Below are 15,882 nucleotides of genomic sequence, written 5' to 3'. Positions count from 1 at the left end.
ACAGTTTTCATTGTTATAATAATACTAGCTTTTATAATTTGTCCATGTGTTTACTTTTACTAAGGTCTTTATTTCTTCATATGGTTTTGTCAACCTAAAAGGCAAATTTTCTAGTTACTTTACCTTGAAACAAGTTTATTTTGGAATAGCCAAAAGATCTGCAATCCAGGATGTGCATGCTATGGCAAACCATAGGCAAATCTGGAAAACAAAGGAGGGGAGCTGCTTTTATAGAGAAAAGGGAAGAATAAGGAGGGCTGTTCTAAAGGAAAGTTTCCATTGGAGGAAGGTAACAGTTCAGGGTGAGAACAGCTTCTCATTAGCTGAGCTGCTGTGTCTCTCATTGGCTGAGCTGCGGCGTTTCCCATTGGCTGGGCTGTTGCCTGGCAGGGAGAGGTCTTCCTTCAGCAGTTAAGCGGTCCCACTTCCTGTTTGGTGTAACTGGCCAGTGGGATGGGCCGGAGCCCCCCTGCAGGCCTTCCCCGTCCAGTCCAGTTGGAGTTTGTTTTACTTATTTCCACAGCTTTGAGTTACTGAGTTCCTGAGTTCCTTTCATTTCACCCTGCAGGATGCCCTTGAACATTTCTTCCAGGACAGCTCTAGTGTAACAAACTCCCTCAGCTTTTGTTTATCTGTAAATGTCTGAATGTCTCCCTCACTTTTGAAGGACAGTTTTGCCAGATACAGGATTCTTGGTTGACAGTTTTATTTTTCTTTTACCATTTTGAATATGTCAGCCCACTGCCTTCTGGATCCAAAGTTTCTGATGAGAAATCTGCTGATGATCTCATTGGGGGTCCCTTGTACATGGTGACTCACTTCTCTCTCACTGCTTTCCAAATTCTCTTTGCCTTTGGCTTTCAGCAGTGTGATTATAATGTGTCTCAGTTAGGTCTCTTTGAGTTCATCCTACTTGGGGTGGTTCCAGCCATTATTTCCTCAAGTGTTCTGTCTGCTTATCCCTCTGCCCGGGGCAGGGTCTAACCCACCTCCCTCGGGACTGTGTTCTGAGTGGCTCTCATTCTGCTCTTGCACTGCAGCTCTCCTTTCCTCCCAAGAGCAAGGAGTGCAGTCTCCTCTCAGCCAGGCCCCTTAACTTCATTGCTGTGGGGATATTTCCCCAAATTCTTACCATCAGCATCTCCAAAACAGTGGCCTCAGGTCAAGATTCAAATCCAACCCTGCACACCCCAGGTGTGGGCCTTGGGGAGGCAAGTCCAGGAACATTTTCTGGGCCCTGTCCACCACACACACTTTCCCGCCATGTGTCTCACCCAGGGGGACCATGTTCCCTCCAGGAAAGTCAAATCCCAGGAGAAGCCAGGTTTTTACTTCTCTACCTGTTATGTCCTGAGCCCCACCTCCCTCTCCGGTCACCCCTAATTTTTGGATCCCCTTTATACATACTGTCTCAGGGTCCCTTTCCTTATGCACCTCTCATCAGTCCACCCTGACTCAGCAGTCAGAGCCATACTTTGAAACTTTAGGTTGTGTGACTGGGTGGCCTTCAGGGGCTCCCCTGCAATCTGCTGCCCCTCCTGGCTCTCCCCAGACCACCGCTCTCCCCAGCCATGCTCCTCCACAAAGACCTTTGCACTTGCTGGTCCTTCTGCCAGGAACCTCATCCCCGCATACCCCATGGCTCCTTTGCAGGGAGATCTTCCCTGACCTGAGCACCCCCACCCTGGTCCCCATTCCTTACCCAACCCTGCTGTGTTCCTTTCCACTTACTCCTCTCCTGGGAACAAGCCGGATGGTTTGCTTTCTCTGTTCATGTTCTAGCCCCTCCCCATTAGAAAGTGAATCTAAGAGTTGGGGATTTCTGTCTTTTCTGTTGTCCAGTTGTCCCCCAGACCTAAACGAGGTAATAGATATCATTCCAGCAAATGAATTGCTGACACTTAGGAAACACAGACTATCTGGAAACTCATTGTTCCCAACTCCTCAGACCACATGCATGTACAGACGTGCTTCCAGTGGGATTCTAAAATGGCCTTCCAGCACTGGACATTCACGTCTCAATTAAGCACTTTGATTTTCCATTCAGATGTCACCTGGTCCTAGTAGACAGCTGTTTCTGAGACCTACACTCTGAACAGCATTTTTAAGAAACCTAATTAATTTGTACGAAGTGCAGGGGCTCTACCTCACAGCTCTTCTCGAGAAGAAAAGTCTAAAATGAACCAAGACTGGCTCCCACATGGCTTGCAGTTAAGCCTGCTGCCTTCACCTTGTTTCTTCTCTTCCTTGTGCTGTAGGAGAGCCAGTGACTGAGAATTAAGGCAGTTCTCAGGGTAGAGCTCATCCCTGCCCTCCTCCAAAACCGTAGCCACTCTCCAGGGTCCTGAAGACCCCTCAGCAGGGCCCTTCACCCTCAGACACTGCTGCCCCTCCTCAAAAACTATGTTCAGTCCTGATCACCCTCTGCACGAACTCTGGCTCAGGGGTCCTGTCAACCCCTTCCTGAAAGTGTCTCACCACTTTGGTCAGAGGCAATAGAAGCAACAAGAACAAGTAGAAACGTTCAGAGTCATATGTGAGTCAGGAAGCAGCAAGGAGGGGCTGACGCGCTTCTCCACCCTGGGCAACACCACCGATTTCCATCACTGAAGTCCCCACTGTGAAGTCACTGGACACAGAGTTAGGAAGAGATGTGCTGTAGAGTAGGTTGTCTCTCCACCGTAAATACCTCAAGAGCTAGGGTAATGGTGAACTGTAGTGGAATAACAAGGAAGCGATGGGTTTGCATATTTATAATCTTTGTTTTAATATAATTTTCTTAATTTTTAAGTTTATATCATTTAACTTTAATGTTCTATTTAACATCTGGCTATGAAAATTCCTGAAGATTCTACACCAGCTCTCAGGAGCTCACCACCAAATAAGAACCCTGGGAGCCGAAGCCGCCCAGGGTCCACTGCAGTTACCTTTCCTGTCTGCCCCTTGCCCTCCAGTCATCCTGACACCTCCCTCCTGTAGTGTGAGCATAGGATTAGGCCTCATAAGGCCAGCCTCCCCCTTCCAGGGGGCTGTGCAGGCCCGTGTTGTCTGTCTCCAAATGTCTCCACTTGTTTTTGAGGTCACCAAACGGCCCCTCACCATCAGCCCCAGATTTCACCTTGGAGCATTAAGCCAGAATATACTTAATGAATCCATGGAGGGCAATACTGAAGCTCCCTGGCCAACCACACGCTCCTGGTCACTCAAACAACCATCTGGTGTTTTGCTCACATAACATTGGGTGGCACTGCTGTGCTGTGTGTGCTGATGACAGCCAACACAGGCTCAGGGTCAAGAAGGGGATGCCACTCCCTGGGGAGGGGTCAAAGTCCAGAAGACTCAAAAGGTGAAGCGTGACCTGCACCCTGAAAGAGGGTCCGTGCCCAAGATTTTAAAGTTGAGATTTCACATAAGAATCTGGGTTTCCAGCTTCTCTAGAAAGGCTGGGCCCCATCCCCTGACTCTCAAGACCACTCTCTGAGGGTCCTGGCCTGCTAATCTCCAGTAGGCAACATGAGGGCATCAGCCAGGGTTGGAGCTCTCCTTGGCCTGGAGTAGGAGGCAGGGAAGACTGTCCTGAGAAGATGAGCAACTGAGGGTAGGATCAAAGCAACAGGTGAGAGGGTGTCCAGGGGGCCCTCAGCTGGCACCACAGATACTGCGATTCATAGCAGTCAAGATGGAGACAGCCCAAGGCCCATGTGCAGGGGAGGGAGGAGCAGACTGGAGATTCATGAAGAATCACCCCAAAGGGACACTGGAGAGGCACTGTGTGAAGACACTTAGATGAAGTCCCAGAACACTCCAGGGCCAATGGTAAGAAGAGCCGTTCCAGGAGGGGTCGGGAGGCACTGACTGGGGCAGAGGAACTTCACGGGGCTGGAATGCTCTAAATCCTGACCTAGCAGTGGCTACACACACACATGCTGACGTGAAAAACCATCCAGCCATGTTCCAAAGATGCCTGCACCTTACTCACTGTCTGTGTGGGCAGACTCAACTCAGAAAGTTACAAAGGAAATAGGAAGAAGGGGGAAGGACAGAGCCCTGGGGGGTGGGGGCGTGCTGCCTGGCTTCAGACCATATGGACACCGGCCTAACCTGCTGAGCCCCCACTCCCTTGAGGCCATAACAGGACCTGCCTCAGAGCAGTGTCCAGCACTTGGTGATTGGTCTCTGGTCTGATGGGGGCATGGGAGGGCCAGGGGGTGACAGGAGATGCTCTGCTGGGGACAGGGACAGAGGGGACAGGGTGGGGAGTGGAGGAAGTTCTCACCAAGACACTGCGCTGTGAGAACTAAGCTCTTTTCCTCCTCACTCTGTCCCCCTCCTGAGGCATGGCCTTTGGGGATGAAAGTATTCAGATGGCTCAAAAATTAGATGTGCAACCCAGACACTCCTCCCAACCCCCACCGAGCTTCAGCAGGATCAGGGACAGCTGTCCCTGACATCTCTGAGCGCCTGGCCTCCCCCGACCATGACTTCCCTGACTCTGACATCTCTGATGTGGGTTCTCGTCTGAGTCAGAGCTTTGTCACAGGGAGAGCTCAGGGAGTGTTTGTGGGATGGACACACAGGTGGTTAACACACTCACACCCAGATGCACACACATACACACGTACACACTCAGACACGCTCACACTCACACATGGGGCTCTCGAGAGCCAGGCACTCTTCTGAGAGCCTGACACTTAATCTTCCAAGCATCCTGAGGGCAGAACATCACTATCCCCATTTTGTAGGTTGGGAGACAGGTCTGCACATTGGCGAAGTTTCCTGGGGTCACAGAGCTGGGGAGAGGCGGATCAGCATCACTACCCACTGTGATAGGGGAAAAGGGTCGAGAGCTCTGTACTGGGCACTTTTATTTCCAGGCCATTAGCAGCTGGGAATTGAGGTGCTTAGCCACCAGCTGACAGATGAAGGAGACGCAGTGTGGTGTGGGTGACCATGTAGTCCCACCCACCCCTGACATGCATGTGCAGACTTCCAAGTGGCAGCTGGCCACAGGACCTGTTGTTCAGTCTTCCTTAGAGCTGCAAATCTCATAGCCTTCCATGAATTCAACAAACGCACATTGAGCACTCCGGTGCTAGGTGCCACTCTGGCCATGGAAAAGCTGCACCTCCTGACATCACAGAGCTTGTGATTAAGTGGGGAATAATGAGACTGTTCATCGTGAGGTCGGGAACAAAATGAGGCGTTGCAGGAGATCTGGTTTGGCAGGTGTTCAGGGGGAGCCCTCTGGAGATGACTTTAGGCTGAGACTCAAGGATGAGAAAGCACTGGGATGAGGGCTGTGAAGGCAGAAGACAGAGCTTGTGCAAAGGCCCTGTAGTGAGTCAGCTGAGATCACCTGGGAGTGCGATGGAGAGAGATGGATAGAGAGGGGGCAGGGCCAAGCCACCAATGGGGAGAGGTAGGCACTGGGCTGCCTCATGGTGGAAGGACTCCAGGGCAGGTGGGGTCTCCAGGTTCATCCCTGCCTATGACAGCAACCGGTGGGGGGGGGGGGCTTCAGAGGGCTAGGGGGGAGGACAGGAAGGGGGCTGTGTGAGGAAGGATTGGGAGGAGGAGAGGGTTCAACACCTAGCGGGGCTCCTTACAAGCTGGAGACAGAGCATGAGGGCTGGAACACAGTCCAGGCAGGCAGGGAGGAGAGCCCCGCAGAGTTAGTCTGAGCCTAGCCAGAAGCCCTGGACAGCTGCCCGGTGCTGGCTGGGGGTCGATGCCACAGGCAGTGTCTGGCCAGGGCTTCATGGAGCATGTCAATGAATCATCACCTTGCTTTGGCGAGACCACAAAAGGACCTGATATCCACAAAACAAGGAATTCCTATTCTCAGACCCCACTTCTCACAGGCTGATTATGGAGGGCTGGCTGGCCAGGCCTTTGCCTCTCAAGTTCATGGCAATTGATTCCAATTTTCATTCATCCACGTGTCAACTTAAAAACAAATTCCCCTGTTATTTTATCCACAGATGAGTTTATTCGGGAATAGCAAAAACAATTGCAGTTCAGGATGTGTGTGCTCTGGTGAACCACAGGCAAATCCAGGGAACAAAGGAGGGAGCTGCTTTTATACAGAAAAAGGGGGAGAGAGAGGGGCTGTTCTAAAGGAAGGTCCATTGGGGGAGAGGAACAGTTCAGGGTGGCAACACATTCTCATTGACTGGGCTGCACATTTCTCATTGGCCCGGCTGTGGCATCTCTGATTGGCTGGGCCACAGTGTCTCTGATTGGCTGACCTGCAGTGTTTCTCATTGGCTGAGCTGCAGGGTCTCTCATTGGCTGAGCTGTGGCGTTTCCCATTGGCTGGCTGTCGCCAGGCAGGGAGAGAAATCTTCCTTCAGCAGTGAAGTGGTGGTACTTCCTGTTTGGTGTAAATGACCACATGCAATGGGCCAGAGCCCCACTGCAGGCCTTCACAGTCCAGTCCAGTTAGTGTTTCTTTATTTATTTCCACATACCCATTCACCTGCTAGCTCAGCATGAGGCCAGCACCAGGCAGTGAGTGGTGGGATTGTGGCAAAGCCTGGAGGCCTTACCTCCCAGAAGGTTTCTGGGGCCCCTGGGTAGTCCTGTGCTGCGATGAAACCCTGGGTGACAGCACTGTATCGAGACACTGTTGGAGAGGCATCATCCATCAGTGTCCCTGTGGGGCTCTGTGGTCAGACGCATGTGTGCTTGTGTGTGTATCAGGTGTGACAGATCCCACCCAGGTGCTGCTGCAGTCAGACAGGTGTGTGTGTGTGTGTGTGTGTGGCCATGGGTCCACAGGTATGCCCCACCCCCAGGTGCTGCTGTGGTCGGCCAACAAAGTGTTTGAGGAGCTGACAGACATCGAGAGGCAGTTCCACAAGGCTTTCTACACCGTGCGGGCCTATCTAAACTGCGACCGATATTCAGTGGGCCTCCTGGACATGACCAAGGAGAAGGTGAGGCCTCAGCTCCCGCCAGCCCCTAGCCAGCCTCGTCCTGCTTCAGCACTGACCCGCTGCCTCGCTCCTTTCTCTTCTCTGCCCAGGAATTCTTCGACGTGTGGCCTGTGCTTATGGGAGAAGCCCAGCCATACTCAGGCCCACGCACGCCCGATGGCCGTGTAAGTCATGGTAGCGGGGGACAGGCCCAGCCCACACACCTCAGTTTCCCTGGCTCCAGCTCCAGGGTGGGAAGGGGCCTGTCCCAGCCCAACCCCAGGTGGGATGGGGAGGGTGAGGGGAAGTGTGTAGGGAGGCAGGACAGAGAGCTGTCTGACCGCTCCTGAGGACAGGCCCCTCCCCCTGACTCCAGCCCTGCCTGGCTCTGTCACGGGGGGCCTGGACTGGTCTCTTGACAAGGGCCGTCAGCCTGGTTGTCATGACAGCTTCTGGTCTGATGGGCTGATCCTCCTGCTACCCCATCCTTAAATCATTGTAACATCTCCCCAAATGGGGCCACTTGTATGTGTGTGTGTGCATGTGTGCACACATGTGTGCACCTCAGAGAGGCAGTGTGAACAGAGGGTAAAAGCATGGGCAGACACTTCTGCCACTTATTGTGCATCCAACCTGGGGCACGCTGCATAGCCTCGCCACACCTCTGTCTCCCCGCCTGTCAAACGGGGGTGATAACAAGGGCCTCCACGCAGGGCACAGTGAGGATCAGTGGGCTCTGTGAGCCAAGTGTGCGGAGGAGTCCCTGCACAAGGGTAGCTGTGACCATGCCTTGCCATGGTTCCAGGAGTGAGTGTGTGGCTGTGTGGCTGTGTCACAGCTGCACAGGCCTGGGTAGGCTGTGTGTGTGTGTATGAAGGGGTATGAGGCCCCATTTGTGTGTGGGCTGGAGTGGGACACAAATGTAATGAGGACACAGATGAGAGGAAAGACACATAAGCCAGTGTGTGGTGTGTGTCCCACGAGTGTCTGTGATGGTCTGTGTGTTTACAGGTGTGCATGTGTGTGGCTGTGTATAGCTGTGTGGGTGGGTGTGGTGTGTGCATGTGCACCTGTGTGTGGCTGTGTATAGCTGTGTAGGTGGGTGTGGGGTGTGTGTGTACACGTGTGTGTGGCTGTGTGGGTGCATGTGGCGTGTGCGTGTGCACATGTGTGTGTGTCCGGGGCAAGGCATCTGGGTGGCTCCTCTCATCTCTCAGGGAGGTTCCCCTGGTGACTGCTGTGGTCTGTTTCTCAGGAAATCCTCTTCTACAAAGTCATTGACTACATCCTCCACGGCAAGGAAGACATCAAGGTCATCCCGTAAGTGCCAGAGTTTCATGAGAAGCATCGCTTAAGGGCAGGACCACCCCAGACCCAGGCTGGGTCAGCTCCAGGGACCAGTCACAGTGGATCGGTGGCTCCTGGCACAGTCCCTCGCATGGTGCTCCCTGCACTGTGGGTCGCGGCAGAACAGGATGGGGAGGGAGGCTGACTCGCTCATCTAGGAGAAAATGAGTTGGTGGGTGAGGAGGGAGGTGACAGCCTGAGGCACCATGGACATGTGGGGCAGGAGATTAGGCGAGTTGTCCAGGTGGCCTTGTCAGCAGCAACTGACCTTTGATGCCCTTGGGGTCCCATCTTGGCTCATCCTGCCAGCCCAGGAAGGTGGAGCCGGCGGAAGGGAGGCCCAACACTGCATATCCAGTGGGGCAGGACAGGAGGGCACAGCCAGTTCAGTGGGATTCACAGCCCAGTGGGGGACAGGGCAGGACTCCAACTTAGGGAGAGGGGGTAAAGGCAGCCGGCCATTCCCAGACCTAGAGTCACATGGCCATGTGACCCCATGACCCCAGCCCACAGGTCCCAGGCAGGGTCTGGGATCTAAGTGCTAGGCCTGGACATAGGTCAGGGCCAGGCCCACAGGGCAGGTGACCAGTACTGGGCCCCCGAGGCTGGGATGGAGCATGTGGCTTCCAGTAGGGAAAAGAGGCTCCTCCAGGATGAGGGGCCACAGCATGGACAGAAGAGGGGGAATGAGGCAGCTCAGATGCCCCAAAATTCAGCCCCCAACCCTCCTGAGTCCTCACCAGCTTCCCACGACCCACTCACTACCTTCCCCCGCCCCACCCCACAATCTCCATCATCCCTCTATCACCTGGATCCAGAGCAGGAAATGTTAACACACACCTGCCGAAACCTACATGCACACACCCACCTTGCGGAGCCTCTGCACCACCTGACCCCTGCTTCTCTCTCCAGCACACCCCCGGCTGATCACTGGGCCCTGGCCAGTGGCCTTCCGACCTACGTGGCAGAAAGTGGCTTTGTGAGTCCCCACAGCCCTGCCCTCTATCCCTTGCACTGGCCCTTCCCACCAGCCTGTGCGCTGCCCCACTTTGCCCACTTAGAGGCCCATAGGGTGGGACAGTCTTGCTGAGAATCATATTGTCCATTCAGTTGCTTCAGGTGAAGTCGTTTTTCTGATCGTTTTTCAGATCTGTAACATCATGAATGCCCCCGCCGACGAGACATTCAAATTTCAGGTATCTGTCCACTCATTAGCAGAAAGAGTACTTACGTAGGAAGGAAGATGCTGTGGTTCAGAAACAATGGGCTAGATTCGTTTTTGCTTCTTAAGAAACAGCCTCAAAATGTCGGTGGCTAACAACAACAGACATGCAGCTCACCCACTCAGGTCTGCGGGTTTCCTGGGCAGGCTGGGCTCCAGCAAGGGTTCAGTCTGCTCCTCGTGTCCTCATGGGGACGCAGGACCAGGGCAGGCTCTTTTCTGGAGGAGGCCAAGGGTCAAGTGGACTGGTGGAAATGGGCTTTGTCTCTAAGGGGCTCCTCCAGGAACTTGCCAGTGTCCATACTCCACTGGCCAGGTGTCAGTGGGACGGGTGAGAGGACTGGCCACGTGATTTGGGGCCCCGAGGAATGGGAGTGCAAGACCCCTTGTTCGACAGTCACTAAGAACTTTAAGAGTATGGCAGCAGAGCGTTCAGATAGCGTGGGAGCTTCCGAGGGAGGGACCCTCTGTGACCCCAGCACTCACACTTCGAAGCCACCCTGCTGGGAAAATATCTTCCGCCTCCTCTAGTGGGAGAGATCACAACAAAACCCCCAGTCGTGGAGTTCTCGTGCCAGGGGCAGTGCACAGATAGGAGCACTGACCTGGTCCCCGCAGCTCGAGGGCAGAAGAAATGAGGTTCACGCCCACTGGGAGTCAAGCCCGGGCCAGGGCCCCACCCAGAGCAGTGGTCATCTCTGGACACCTCTCCCTGCAGGAAGGGCCTCTGGATGACTCTGGGTGGGTCATCAAGAACGTCCTCTCCATGCCCATCGTCAACAAAAAGGAGGAGATTGTGGGGGTTGCAACGTTTTACAACAGGAAAGACGGGAAGCCCTTCGATGAGCAGGATGAAGTCCTCATGGAGGTAAACACTCGTCACAGGTGCAACTCAAGGTGACACCTGTGTGATGGTGCAGGACCTACCCATATAGGGTCCCTCCCTACCGCCTGCCATAGCCCCCTGACCCAGCATGAGGCCCAAAGAGAGTGGGGAAAAGGAAGAGCTGTGAGGTCCCATTCATGGAAGCCAGGGGCTCCCCGGTGGGCACCACAGAGACCCCATTAGAAGCACTCACTGCCCTGGAGTGGCACAGTGGGGGAGCTGCACACAGGATGCAGAGCCAGGCACACGAGGTGCTCGTCAGGGTGGGTGACACATGGCTCCGTCCGCAGTCCCTCACACAATTCCTGGGCTGGTCAGTGCTGAACACCGACACCTACGACAAGATGAACAAGCTGGAGAACCGCAAGGACATCGCCCAGGACATGGTTCTGTACCACGTGAGATGCGACAAGGACGAGATCCAGTCGATCCTGGTACAGCTCTGCCCGGTGGGGAGGCAGGACAGCCGGGAGTCAGGGCCCAGCCTCGTCCTGGGGTCCCACACGCTCTGCCCGGCCTGGGGTCCTTTCCTCAGCCATGAGCAGGGGTGGTCAGAGCCTTCCCGGTCATGCTGTGTGAGGGCTCAACCAGCCATCCATGTGGAGACTCAGGATGTGCCAAAGGCAGAGACGCGCAGGGAATGCGAGCACCCCACGCGCAATGTCCCTTCTCTCTGCAACTGCTAGGCCAGGCTTCCCAGGCAATCATCCTTCTTCTGTGCCAGATGTCACCTTGTCCCCCACACGAGGGGTGTAGGTGACGATGTCTCTTTGTCTCAACACAAGGGGCGTAGGTGACGCTGTCACCTTGTCGCCACATGAGGGGTGTAGGTGATGCTGTCACCTGGTCCCCCACATGAGGGGTGTAGGTGACGCTGTCACCTTGTCCCAACATGAGGGGTATAGGTTACGCTGTCACCTTGCCCCCCACACGAGGAGCCTAAGTGACAGTGTCTCATTGTCCCAACACGCGGGCTGAAGGTGACGCTGTCACTCTGTCTCATAACACTTTTTCTGTCCTAGCCAACAAGAGAACTCCTGGGGAAGGAGCCTGCTGACTGTGAGGAGGACGAGCTGGGGAAAATCTTGGTCAGAATCAGACTCCCACCCCTCAGGTGGAGACTGGAAGGGCTGAGGGTGACAGAGATATCTCTACTCCCAGGAGACAGGAGTGTGTTTGAGCACGCAGTTTCGTCTTGTGATGTTTGGTGCTGTCTGTGTACCCATGTGCCTGTATCCATGTGTGTGTGTGTGTGTCATGTGTGTGTGTGCCTGTTTCTGTGTGTCATGTCATGTGTGCACCTGTGTCGTGTGTGATCCTGTGTTCATGTGTGAATGCCGTGTGTGTCTGTGTCCATACGTGTCTGTGTCACATGTGTCGTGTGTGTCCTGTGTGCCTGTGTATCGTTTCGTGTGACTCTGCGTATTCACGTCCTTGTGTATCTTTGGTTGTGCCTGAGTATCTTTTTATGTGCATATTTTTGTGTTTGTTTCCCTGGCGACATCATTGTGTCTGCCCAGCTAGGCAAGTTCTTGTTGTTGGGCCACGGGTGGGAGGAGAGGGGAGGGAGGGGGCTGAGCCAGCAGGGATGTGTGTGTCCCGGGCTACAGGCCAGAGCGACTGGAAGGGCAATGTCACCAGACACCTGGGGCGTCTGAGGCTGGACAGAGGGTTCTAGGAGGAGAAGAGACGAGGGACAAGTGGAGATTTGATGGGCCTGCCTCCCTCAGCCCCACAATCCCTCCCACAGAAAGAAGTGCTGCCAGGGCCCACCAAGTTTGACATCTATGAGTTCCACTTCTCCGATCTGGAGTGCACAGAGCTGGAGCTGGTCAAATGCGGCATCCAGATGTACTACGAGCTGGGTGTGGTCCGGAAGTTCCAGATCCCCCAGGAGGTGGGATGGGGACTGGCCAGGGGTCCTAGATCCCCCAAAAGGTGGGAGAGATGTGGTCAGGGGTCCAGGTCCCACAGGAAGTTTGGGGGCAGGCATGTTCATTACAGAATGGACAGTGAAGGCAGGTAAAGTACACACACGCGCATGCCTAGAATAAAAGACGGGATGGATGGATGAATGGAAAGTGATAAACAGGAGTTCCAGGTAACTCGATCATTAAGCACATCTCTGGGCGTGGGGTGGAGGAGACAGAAGCCTCCCGTCACCTGTGCAGAAAGCACGCGGCATCCTCTATGTCTGAACACAGAGCCCCTCAGAGGTGGTCCCAGGGAGGAGGAGATGGCCTGCCCAGCTCTGCCACTTCCCTGAGGTTTTCCGTTTCTGCCCTGCTTCCACCTCCACACGCCTCCCCACCACCCAGTGAGGGAACGAGTTTCCTCAGGCACCCCTGAGAACAGGTGCAGCAGGCTGGCATTTTAAAAAGAAATTTTACTAAGTACTTAAGGAAAACACAAAAGTAAAAAATATATTAAAAAATTAACAGAATAAAAAATATTTCCAAATAATTTCTGGCCCTAAAAATCACAATAGAAACAATAAGACGACCCACTTGGCCCACATTCTGTCGTCCAGAGATAACTGCCCTGCAGAAAAAGGCTCACCCTCTCCTGCCTGCCCCTGGGCCTCTGGACCTTCAGCCACCATCTTATTTCTCCATCACAGTGCCAGGTGCCCACACATCACGCCCCATTCAAATATCCATGCCTGAAACAGACTTTTTCTTCTAAAATATACCAGACCCCTTGCCTGGGGTCCTCTTCCCAATTTTGGGCTGGGCGATAGGTTGGAGGCCCCGGACGCCCCATGAATGCTGGATCAGTTCTCAGCTTCAGCTCCAGCCCCTCAGGCGGCCTGCCACCCCTTGTCCATCCAGCAGGTGCCTGACGAGGCACAGCCCACCCAGGAAGGCAGTCAGGGCAGCGTGGTCACAGGGACACGGAGAGTCAGTGGGCCTAGGGGACCAGATGAGCAGGGCTTTCACACCGGCCATCAGCCTGCGGACACGCTGGTGGGCCTCAGCCCAGTGCTGAGAGCCTGTGTTTCTCCCGGCCTCTCTCAGGTCCTGGTGCGGTTCTTGTTCTCCGTGAGCAAAGGGTACCGGAGAATCACCTACCACAACTGGCGCCACGGCTTCAATGTGGCCCAGACAATGTTCACGTTGCTCATGGTGCGTGGACAGGGGAGGGAGCAGAGCACCCAGAAGCCGGGTGGTCCCCACGGGCAGGGAGCAGAGCACGCAGGAGCCCGGGCACTAGAGGCACCCGCTCTAACCAGGGCTGTGAGGACCCTCCTGGTTCCCAGGGCAGCGTCACAGGCCCCTACCTCCGCGGAGGAGGTAGGGCCCTTCAAGGGCAGAGGCTGGAGGAGGCCCCTCCCACCGGCACCCACCCCCAGGCTAGGGGAGCCAGAGGGCCTGGGCTGGCAGAGGCAGCTGGGTCAGGCCCAGCTCCCCAGGCCCCCGCGTGCCCCGCCCCGGAGCGGGGAAGGGGCGGGCAGGGCGCTGGCCGGGCTGCAGGACGTAGATGCCCGTCTCCGCAGACCGGCAAGCTGAAGAGCTACTACACGGACCTGGAGGCCCTCGCCATGGTGACGGCCGGGCTGTGCCACGACATCGACCACCGCGGCACCAACAACCTGTACCAGATGAAGTAGGGCGCCTGGGGCCCCGCCCGCGTCCCGTCCGGGGGGACCAAGGGCTCACCCCGCAGCGAGCCGGGCAGCGGTCGGCCTCCGAGGGGCTGCGGCGCGGCCTCCTCCCTGCGGGGGTGGGCGCGGGGGCCCCTCGGCTTCTGACCGCCGCTGTTTTTGCTAAACCTCCGAAACAGGTCCCAGAATCCCTTGGCCAAGCTCCACGGCTCCTCGATTCTGGAGCGGCATCACCTGGAGTTCGGGAAGTTCCTGCTTTCGGAGGAGGTTCGGGCGTTCCCGGCCAACGGACCACGACCGGCGCCCCCCCCCCCGCCCCCCCGCGGCGTCCCAGGCGCATAAGGCGGGGCTCGGATGCGGGGCGGGGCGGGGGGGGGGGGTGGGGGGGGGGAGGTGGAGCTCGGTCCGAGGCCGGCGGGGGAGGCGGGCGAGCGGCATTGGGCGGGGGGGGGGGGGGGGGCGGTGTGGGGCCCCTGGGCCGCGTGCCCCTGACCCGTGGGTGGAAGCCAGCCGACCCCCGCGGGGGAGGGGACGGCCTGGGGCGCCCCTGCGACAGCAGCCCCTCCCGCAGACGCTGAACATCTACCAGAACCTGAACCGGCGGCAGCACGAGCACGTGATCCACCTCATGGACATCGCCATCATTGCCACGGACCTGGCGCTCTACTTCAAGTGGGTGCTGCTGTCCGCCCGCCCCACGGGGACCCCAGGAGGCCGGTCGCAGCCGGCTGGGGGGCGGTCTCTGAGAAGACCGTGGAGACCTCAGGAGGCCGGACAGGAGCCCACTTTGGGGGATGCTCCAGGCCGACCCACTCCCTCCCTGCAGCCCCACTAGGCTGGGACTCCCTGTGTCATCCTCTCCTGGGAGGGTGTAGGGTTAGGATCCAGGAGGATGCGTAGGAGCGGGTCCTGCGTGGAGTGAGGGGCTGGGGGTCAACTCTCTCCCCTTGTTCCTGGGGTTCAGGAAGAGGACAATGTTCCAGAAGATTGTGGACGAGTCTAAGAATTATGAGGACAGGAAGAGCTGGGTGGAGTACCTGTCCCTGGAGACGACCCGGAAGGAGATAGTCATGTAAGCAGTGGGAGCGACAGGAGGGGTCTCTGTCCCTTGGTGGCTGGTTAATCCTGCAAACCTATCCCAACGGGACTAGGGGACCCCAGGGTCCCCGAATGCTCCAGAACAAGAAGAGCTCATCTCTTAATGGCTTTGATGCCACAAAGCAAATGCTCCATCTTCCTTGCTCCTCTTTGTCAGGGGAGACAGTGCAGGATTCAGGATCAGACAGGCCATTTCCTTAGTTTGTGGACTTTGGCAGTAATTCACTCACTTTCTGAGCCTCTGTTCCTTCCTCTGTGAAGTGGAGCCATAGAGCCATGTCCTCCCCAGGATGGCCCCAGAGACCCAATAAGGGAAGACATGTGTGTCACCAGCATGTAGAAGGCACCCACAGAGACTGTTGACTTTAGTTTGTGGCTGCAAGGGGAGGTGGGTGTGAGGGGAGCTGGAGTGGTGTGCACAGGAAGACCATCCACTGCTGGGAGGACACAGGGGCTTGGGCCTATGCCCCCCCAGTCACCCAGCCTCTGGGGGAGGAGAGCGCAGGGGTGGCAGGAGGCCTGCCCGGGCGTGCCTGGAGCTTCCTCTTCCCACAGGGCCATGATGATGACAGCGTGTGACCTGTCTGCCATCACCAAGCCCTGGGAAGTCCAGAGCAAGGTCAGAAGTCCCATGGGGCCCCGCCCTCTTGTCACTGCCTCGTGGGCCTGCATCTAGGGGGACCTGAAATGGGGGGACAGACCCGTTGGTTTGCAAGTGGCGCTGAGGGCTGCCACGCTGCTCTGGGGCTGGGCTGGCAGCCACCACAGTAGGAGGTACTGCTGGGCGTCAGGCTCAGCCTGAATATTG

At 56.2% G+C, this 15,882-nt stretch overlaps 1 protein-coding gene across 6 annotated transcripts in view; it reads left to right on the top strand.

Moving 5' to 3' along the window:
• The window catches only part of PDE6B (phosphodiesterase 6B), a 35,410-nt gene that overhangs the window by 15,387 nt on the left and 4,141 nt on the right, over nucleotides 1–15,882 (top strand). For all 6 annotated transcript variants that reach the window (XR_011538394.1, XR_011538393.1, XM_070613512.1 and 3 more), the window contains exons 4-18: nucleotides 6,798–6,938; nucleotides 7,028–7,102; nucleotides 8,173–8,237; nucleotides 9,177–9,243; nucleotides 9,413–9,460; nucleotides 10,205–10,354; nucleotides 10,663–10,806; nucleotides 11,395–11,460; nucleotides 12,123–12,269; nucleotides 13,390–13,497; nucleotides 13,869–13,978; nucleotides 14,156–14,243; nucleotides 14,548–14,648; nucleotides 14,941–15,048; nucleotides 15,630–15,693. Coding sequence is in view for 4 of the 6 variants with exons in the window: in XM_070613512.1 (XP_070469613.1) it covers nucleotides 6,798–6,938; nucleotides 7,028–7,102; nucleotides 8,173–8,237; nucleotides 9,177–9,243; nucleotides 9,413–9,460; nucleotides 10,205–10,354; nucleotides 10,663–10,806; nucleotides 11,395–11,460; nucleotides 12,123–12,269; nucleotides 13,390–13,497; nucleotides 13,869–13,978; nucleotides 14,156–14,243; nucleotides 14,548–14,648; nucleotides 14,941–15,048; nucleotides 15,630–15,693 (1,482 nt within the window). In the remaining 2 variants the exon portion in view is untranslated. The remainder of the gene's footprint in view (nucleotides 1–6,797; nucleotides 6,939–7,027; nucleotides 7,103–8,172; nucleotides 8,238–9,176; nucleotides 9,244–9,412; nucleotides 9,461–10,204; nucleotides 10,355–10,662; nucleotides 10,807–11,394; nucleotides 11,461–12,122; nucleotides 12,270–13,389; nucleotides 13,498–13,868; nucleotides 13,979–14,155; nucleotides 14,244–14,547; nucleotides 14,649–14,940; nucleotides 15,049–15,629; nucleotides 15,694–15,882) is intronic.

The sequence above is a fragment of the Equus przewalskii genome, chromosome 3 (genome assembly GCF_037783145.1).
Source record: "Equus przewalskii isolate Varuska chromosome 3, EquPr2, whole genome shotgun sequence".
Classification (NCBI taxonomy): Eukaryota; Metazoa; Chordata; class Mammalia; order Perissodactyla; family Equidae; genus Equus; species Equus przewalskii.
Note: the sequence above shows the minus strand (reverse complement) of the source record. Positions and strands in the feature narration are given on the sequence as shown.